The following is a 7,566-nucleotide window of genomic DNA, read 5'->3' as shown; positions in this document are numbered from 1 at the left end:
CCTGGAGCTCTGTAGTATCCATGGAATCTGGCAGATGTTGTTCTGGTTTAATTCTGTTGCTGTGATAAGCACTGTACCAGAAGCGGCTTAAAAGGGAAATACTTATTTGACTCCTACTTCTAAGCCATAGTCTGTCCCTGAGGGAGGTCAGGGCAGGTACTCAAAGGCAGACCCACGTGCTATTCCACACAGCATTATCTATGAACAAGGAACTCACTTCACTGCCAGAGAGGCACAGCAGGAACCATGGAGGAACAGCAGATGCTGCTTGCTGTCTGGTTCTCTAACTCCTGCATAGGTAGATTTCTACTCCGGCAACAGTCCAAGTGCCCAGGGAATGGTAATGTCCACGGTGGCTAGACAGTCCTACAGCATGAACAGTCAAAACAGTCCCTCAATGCACACTCCCTTCTTAGGTGACTCTAGGCTGGATCAAACTGACAGTTAGAGCTAACCAGCACAGATGTTCAAGTCTATGATCTGAGAGTACAGATCAGTAAAAACGGTGGCCATGCAACCTCTGTTCCATCCTCACCCTGCTCACTCTGCCCCTCCAGCCTCACGCACCATCCTGTCTACACACAGTCTCCATAAAGCAGCTTCTGGAGATTCTACAGAATGAACAGATCCAGAAAAGACATCCTGAATTTTTCTGCCATAACTAACAAGGCCCACCAAGATCATGTGAAAACAGATAAGAGAATTGTCCTGGTGAAGAGCAGGGGTCATACAGACCTTGACCTTCATCTTCAAAAAAAAGAGAGAATGACAGACTATACTTAACACAGTGAAAGTTCAGTCAGGATTAAATTGTATTTACTTATTTCTATATTTTTAAAGTCTCCCTTTCCAGAGGACTTCCTGTTCCACAGGCAGAGACTGTCTCTGAGCCCCTGCTCCGCATCCCTAACTTCACTGCATGTTTCCTTCACAGATGCTGTTTCTCTTTGCTACAGCTTCACTGTTAACATTTCAGAGTCTGGACTGTCCCACAAAGTCCAAGGACAACTGGATGAAGAGACTTTTATTTTATGTAACCGTAAAAACTGCCATGCCATTGGTGGTCTGGGGGAAACACTAAAAGCCAAACAGTCCTGGGAAACCCAGGTCAACACTCTGAAAGATGGAATTGAACAGGTCATTGGTCGAGCACTTTACATGAAGCCGAAGAACGATACAATCAGAGGTGAGTTTCAAATAGCCCCATAGTGCTGGGTATGAAGCCCAGTGATAGAGTGCTTGCCTAGCATCCGTGAGGACCTAGGTTCAATCCCCACTGCTACAATTTAATAAAAGAACAATCAGATGGGCATCTGAGGGAAAGAACAGGACTTGTGATGGTTTAGGGACATTCATTGTTTTCATGGAGGATAAGAAATGAATCACTGGTGGTCCCTCCCACCTCAGAGGTCCAGCACCAAGGCTAAAATGTGGAGGACAGAGCAAGGTCAGAGGATGGGAAGGGAGGAGGGTGGGTAGACAAGATTCATCAAAGCCAGAGGCTGATCCCTTTCCAATGGGCACAGAGCCCTTCACTGTGCAGGTCAAACAATGCTGTTGGCATGAAGCAAATGGAAATCCCAATGCATCCTGTGCCTTATACCGCAATGGACACAAAGTGCTGTATCTTCACCCAAGCACTAGAAAGTGGACTGAAGTTGATCCTGGATCCATGCAGATAAAAGAGAAGTGGGAGCAAAACAAGAATTTAAGAGACTTCTTAAACAAGACCTCACAGGGGGACTGCAGGGACTATCTTGAAAAGACGATCTCTAAGTTAGACTTGGAAAAAAAACTGGAGCCTACAGGTAACTGGGAAGAAGCTCTGTAGAGATGAGAGGTGTGTGTGTGTGTGTGTGTGTGTGTGTGTGTGTGTGTGTGTGTGTGTGTGTTAATTTAATCTCCATGACTTCTTAAATTATGGTCATTTTCCCATCAATTTTCCACTCTCAGCCTCTCCTGTCTCATTAATGGTGGTCACACTGTTCACTTTCTGTGTCATGGTAGAGACTTTTGTTTCCTGGCGTTGACCTCATTCTGCACTCACTGTTGCTTTCAGCTCACCTGATCTTTCTTCTTCCTGCCACCGTCCTCAGAGGTCACACTCATGCCTCCCCTCCTGCCTGCAGGAAAGATGCGGTCCCATCATTACCCTGCTTCCCCTACCATAGCTGCATGAGGGAACACGCCCTCTCTCTCTTCCCACTCAGGACCCACCTAACAGTTGTTACATAGTAACAGAGGTGGATCTCTGTGTTGCTGAATTACCTGAATACCCAGAAGCACTGACGAGACTTTTCTCTTGATTTCAGTTCTGGTCAAAGACACAGCTGGTATTTTCACTTCAACCTTACCAACCATTGCCCCAGACGTGGACCAGTCTTCATCCATGACCACGAAGCCCAATGCCTTTGTCTTGCTGTTCACCTTAGCCCTCCTGGTTCTCTTAAACTATCTGTAATGACAGGTACTGAGGGCCGGACTGGGAGTGGTGTAAGGGACAGATGGGTGAGGAGTGAGGAAGCAAGAGTGAATTCCTGAAGTCACGATCTTGTCCCTCAACTGTAGCATCTTATTAAGAAAGGAGGCAAGAGATCTGGAGTTCATGTCACCTGCTAGCAACAGCTTCTGCATCCTCACAGATATGCAGGCTAACACTCATACACATAAATTAGAAGTGAATCAAACAGCAGCAGCAGCCTCCAGATCCCTGAGAGCAGTGTCCCCACTGGAGGCCAGTAGACTGAGCTACTGCTGGTGTCTACTCCCTTCTGGACTGCTTAGATGGACTTGGTTGGACTGGGAGAGTCACACGCATCAGGCCCTGAGTCAGGAAGCAGAGCTGGTCATCACTACTTCATTCTGATCTCCCAGGTCAAAAGTAGGGCCTGGGGCCCTGGGACAAGGGAACAACGGAGGAAGACAGTAGGGGATCCAGGATGGAGAGCCCAGGGGTGATGGAGAAGGGAACTGAATGGCCCTCAGTAAAGATGGCTATGGGGTGGTGATGACTGGTACAGGGCACCCAAGAGAACTGACCCAGATGTCTCCTCACCCTTCAAAAGACGTGTTTCCTTGCTTTAGGTTGAAGATGTTACAGAGAAGTCGTGAGAGTTCATCTGGTTCCACCACTCTCCCTTTCCATCAGCCTCCACCAGATGAATCAGGATGCTGTGGACACAACACTTCATGCTCCATCACGCTGTGCTAATTGCTTAGAATCTTTTCTTATCACCTTGTACTGTTTCTCTTGGTGCTCCTTAGTGGGAATTGCCCTCATTGTAAAACTACTTTTACTAGAGATCTGGAGAGAATGTGGTTATTACCCATCCCTAGCATAGGAAACAGGATAACTGGATCTCCTTAGTGGGAATGTGAAGTTTTTACTCTTGCATATATAACTGGCAATAATCAAATATCTCAGACATCAAAAGGAAAACTCTAACAACTAATCATAGAAAACAGAAGTTGAGGACCAGTTGTTTAGTAGAAATCACTGGTAACTGTACCAGGGCACACCTGACTCCATGATGGAAGCTCCATCCAGGCTGTAAAACTCAGCATATAGGAAGCACTACCTGCCAAAACTCGAATAAGGGCCTAGTCCATCCAAGTCTCTGAATGGATTAACCTTGCTTTAGGTTTCTGTCCTTCCACTTCTACCAGTTCTTCTGTTAACTGAAGTATGTCCATCCAGAACATGGTTTTCGTGCTTAAAAGCTCTGCCTGAGAAAGGCTCAGTGCTACACTGGCACCCTAAACACCCAGTGTAGTTGATGATCAACTAATAAAGAGTTTCTCCTGACTTAAATCCATGTCTGAGCAGTCTTCTCTAGTGAATACCCCACATTTCTGAAAGTTCCTGCCTAGAATCATGAGCAAGACCTCAAGACAACAGAGGTCTCAGAACCCCTTTAAGTAGGGAAGATTGTGTTCATCAAGAAGCCCTAGGGCAGTGGTCCTCAACCTGTGGGTCTCAACTCCCTTTGGGGATTGAAGGGCCCTTTCAAAGGGGTCACACACAAGATACCTTGCATAGCAGATATTTACATAACGATTCATACCAGTAGTAAAATTGCAGTTATGAAGGGTATCAAGAATAATTTTATGGTTTGGGATCAAAAACAATATGAGAATCTGTCTTAAAGGGTAACAGCATTAAAGGAAGATTAAGAACCATTGTCCTGGGGCTTTGCAACCTGAGTTCTAGTTCCCCAGGGCTCCCTTTGATCAATTTTTGCTTAAGGTTTCAGAGGAGTCTGACATCTTCACCCCAAAAGGAAACAAAATTAGATTGTCACCTCCAGAGGTAAGTCTAGTTAAAGTGACATCTTTTTGGACACATGGGAGAGGTCCAACAAGGCCACTGGTTCAGTGTCAGAAGCCTGTGGGATGTCACTGGATTCCCCCTGTCTGTTCAGGTGTATGAATGTGTGGTAGTCATCAGTGGTTGTCTTCAGTCTGTGTGTGTATCTGGGTGTCCGTGTTTCTGTCACTTCCTGCTCTCTCTATCAACCAATGCTTTCTCTGGTATGAAAAACCCCTGGCTTAAGACATGTGCCCTTTTATTGGGGACCCAGATCTTTTTTGGTTCTGCCATGTCACCTAGAGAGAAACACAGAAACAAAGAAACAACAGAAACAAGAACCTTTCACCTGTCTCAGTCCCTGAGTAGGAGTGCTTGCTTGGCTTATTGCTTGACTCCTGCTCACGGTCACGGTTGGTCTCTGTGAGGAGAGGCCAAGTTTCTCATTCAAACCCCTCTGCATCTAGGTACAGGTTAAGCAGTGACTTGCAGACTTCTCTATTGGTGTACAGGGATAATTACTTTCAGACTCATAATCTGGAGCATTGGATCTCACTGCAAAACCTTTCCAGACAAAAACCTTCAGCTGCCCATGAATTGTCCCATCAACTGCTACAAGCCACACAGAAAAAAGAGGCCCATGGAGTCTAATAGAGAGTTCTCCAGCCAGGCCACCGAAATGTTGTCCCAGGAGGATAAGCCTAAGGCATGAAGGTAAAAGCAGTCACTAAACCAGACATCTGCATCCCCACATCCAAGAGTCCGGAAACCGCTTACAAGAGGGGAAGAAAGGATGTAAGAGAACCCTGTGTTCCAGCCATAACATGGCTGCTACACTGCTGAACTCTCATCAGCTCTGAGCACTTTCATGATCCCTGCACAAGAGCAGACCTGTCTGTCTTCCCTTCAGGGAGAGAGAGGAGTCATGAGTCTCCAGAGCTCCTTAGAATCTATCTGTAGTTAATGGTGCTGGATCGGAAGAGACATTTTGTTCAGTGGAGTGACCCCTAGTAAGAGGCCCATGTTGCTATCAATAACTCCTCACCCTTGCATCTATAAATTACCCCACATGAAATCATGGGGCCCAAGTTATTTTTAAAGAGTGGAGGGAGAGTAACTGGGATGAGAAAGCAGCTAGAGAGTAGGACTGGGACAGGAGAAGGAATGGAAGGGTCGGTATGACCAAAATACCTCATACACATATATGGAAACAGTTTCTATGTGTCATTAATGTGCTAGGACACTGTTTAAGGTTGATTAGTCCTTACTTTTTATGTGTGCGTATTTTCCTATGTGTATGTGTGTATGTTTTGTGTGTACCCGGTACTTGCAGAAGTCAAAGGAGAACATCGGATCCCCTGAAACTGGAAATAATGTCTCAGAATAAAAAAAAACCACACTGTTTTAATGATCGTGCACTATAATGGCCAGTTAAGTCATCATTTGTAGCGATGTCCTATTGAAGCTTGGTTAGAAGGACTCACAGGACCTCCTAACAAATATGCCTGGTAATATAGGAATAATGAATAAAAGTGGTAAATGTAAGGTATGTGCTGGATAGTTTTTTTATAGCAATTTGACGTAGCCAAAGGGGAAACCTCAATTTAAAAATACTTCCATCAAATCAGGCTGTAGGCAAGAATGTAGGATATTTTCTTAGTTACTGATCAATGGCAGATTGCCAATCCCATGGTAATAGTCCTTTTCTATAAGAAAGCAGGCTGAGCAAGCCATGAGAAACAAGCCAGTAAGCAGCACCCAGCCATGGCCTCTGCATCAGCTCCTGCCTCCAGATTCCTTCCCTGTTTGAGTCCTGTCCTGACTTCCTTCAACTGATGAACAGTGAGTTGGAAATGGAAACCAAATAAACCCTTTCTTCCCCCAGGTTCCTTTGGTCATGATGTTTCTTCACAACAATAGTAACCCTAAAGAAGAAGAGTTGGTACTAGATAGTGTGGTATTCCTGTGACAGGCATGGACAGGGTTTTGGAGAGAAATGTCTAAGGGATTTGGAACTTTGGTCTGGAAAGTCATCAAGTGTTGAGAGCATCACAGACAATGGAGGCCTGGATGGGAAGTCTGGGAAAGCAGGTTGTTATGAGAACCACAAATTTATAGATATATTTATCAATTTATTAAAGAGTGTAATGGGGAAACAGACTCACAGATTCAGGACAAGTTACACCCAGTTGGAAAGTCCTTCCATTCAGCCAAGAGATCTGGGAACAAGCCACACACTGCTTCAAGCTGTCTGATCTGGTCTTCTCAACACAAGAGAGCACACAACCTCTGTCAGCCTCCTATTAAGAAGTCAAGCCCTAAGGACCTAAGACCACCAAATACAGTGGTGGAATGAATTCCCACAATAGTCAACTCTACTGGGGAATTTGAATTAAAAATCAATGATTTTGGATAGCTGTGATCAAAAAATCAGCAGTGATAACAAGGTACCAGAATAAGTAAAGTGAGTCCTTTGCTTTGCTGGGATACTCAATGCTGACCACCTGGAGTTGAGAAATTCACAGTGATTACAAGAGACTGACATCTTAGAGGTGAGGTCTTCTGGAAAGTGTTCCCTGAGAGTCAGCACACACAGGCTATATTCCAGACATGGCCACGATTGTGCCTTGTGTTGGCAGTGGAACTTGATAGTGTAAGAACCACCCAGGTTGTGCTAGTTCTAAAAGTGTGAAGGTGTCATGTGGGCTAGGCACTGTGTAGCAGGACTGGACTCACATGGAGAGAGCCCAGGATAGGATACTAGTGAAACTGTAGTTGCAGCAGAAGATCCCCGCATTTTGGAGATACCAGTACCATGGGATGACCCACAAGAACAGCAGCAGCAGAAGTGAAGCCAGCCAGAGCTTAGAAGACCAGCTGTGTGTGCCACAGAGGGTGAGCTACAGAAGTAATTTGAGAGTTGATGGTGTGCAACACATAGTTCAATCATGGACCCTGTGACCAAGTCCTCACTGGGGACTCTATCACTGGGCCTGTTCTCTAAAAGAGTTTCTGGTGAAGTTAGACTCATAAAGGCAGATTAAGGGCAAAGTCTAAGGAACTGCAGAATGTAAGACCTTACAAGAAGAAGGGAGGGTTAAGAAAGGCCCAACTCAGCTGAGGATACGGAACCTGAAATGACCCTATCCTATAGCAATACTGACGAATATCTTGCATATCACCATAGAATATGATATGAGATAGAGACAGAGGCCCACACTGGAGCACTGGACTGAGCTCCCAAGGTCCCAATGAGGAAC

General features: G+C 45.4%; 1 protein-coding gene across 1 annotated transcript; it reads left to right on the top strand.

The window, feature by feature from the left end:
* The first annotated feature begins 246 nt into the window (after window positions 1–246).
* LOC101981272 (UL16-binding protein 1-like) lies at window positions 247–3,211 on the top strand. The gene is made up of 5 exons (XM_013355468.1): window positions 247–340; window positions 935–1,186; window positions 1,569–1,808; window positions 2,313–2,457; window positions 3,085–3,211. Exons 1-5 carry the CDS (start codon window positions 247–249, stop codon window positions 3,209–3,211), a joined length of 858 nt encoding a protein of 285 aa, XP_013210922.1.
* The last annotated feature ends 4,355 nt before the right edge of the window (window positions 3,212–7,566 follow it).

The sequence above is a fragment of the Microtus ochrogaster genome, unplaced genomic scaffold (assembly GCF_000317375.1).
Source record: "Microtus ochrogaster isolate Prairie Vole_2 unplaced genomic scaffold, MicOch1.0 UNK134, whole genome shotgun sequence".
Lineage (NCBI taxonomy): Eukaryota > Metazoa > Chordata > Mammalia > Rodentia > Cricetidae > Microtus > Microtus ochrogaster.
Note: the sequence above shows the minus strand (reverse complement) of the source record. Positions and strands in the feature narration are given on the sequence as shown.

What these genes read in the sequence shown, in the direction of transcription:
- LOC101981272 (XM_013355468.1), top strand. Translation starts at nt 247, where the DNA reads ATGGAGGAACAGCAGATGCTGCTTGCTGTCTGGTTCTCTAACTCCTGC. An exon ending in GAAGAACGATACAATCAGAG is followed by an intron (nt 1,187 to 1,568) that starts GTGAGTTTCAAA and finishes GTTGGCATGAAG; the next exon opens with CAAATGGAAATCCCAATGCA. An exon ending in AAAAAAACTGGAGCCTACAG is followed by an intron (nt 1,809 to 2,312) that starts GTAACTGGGAAG and finishes TCTTGATTTCAG; the next exon opens with TTCTGGTCAAAGACACAGCT.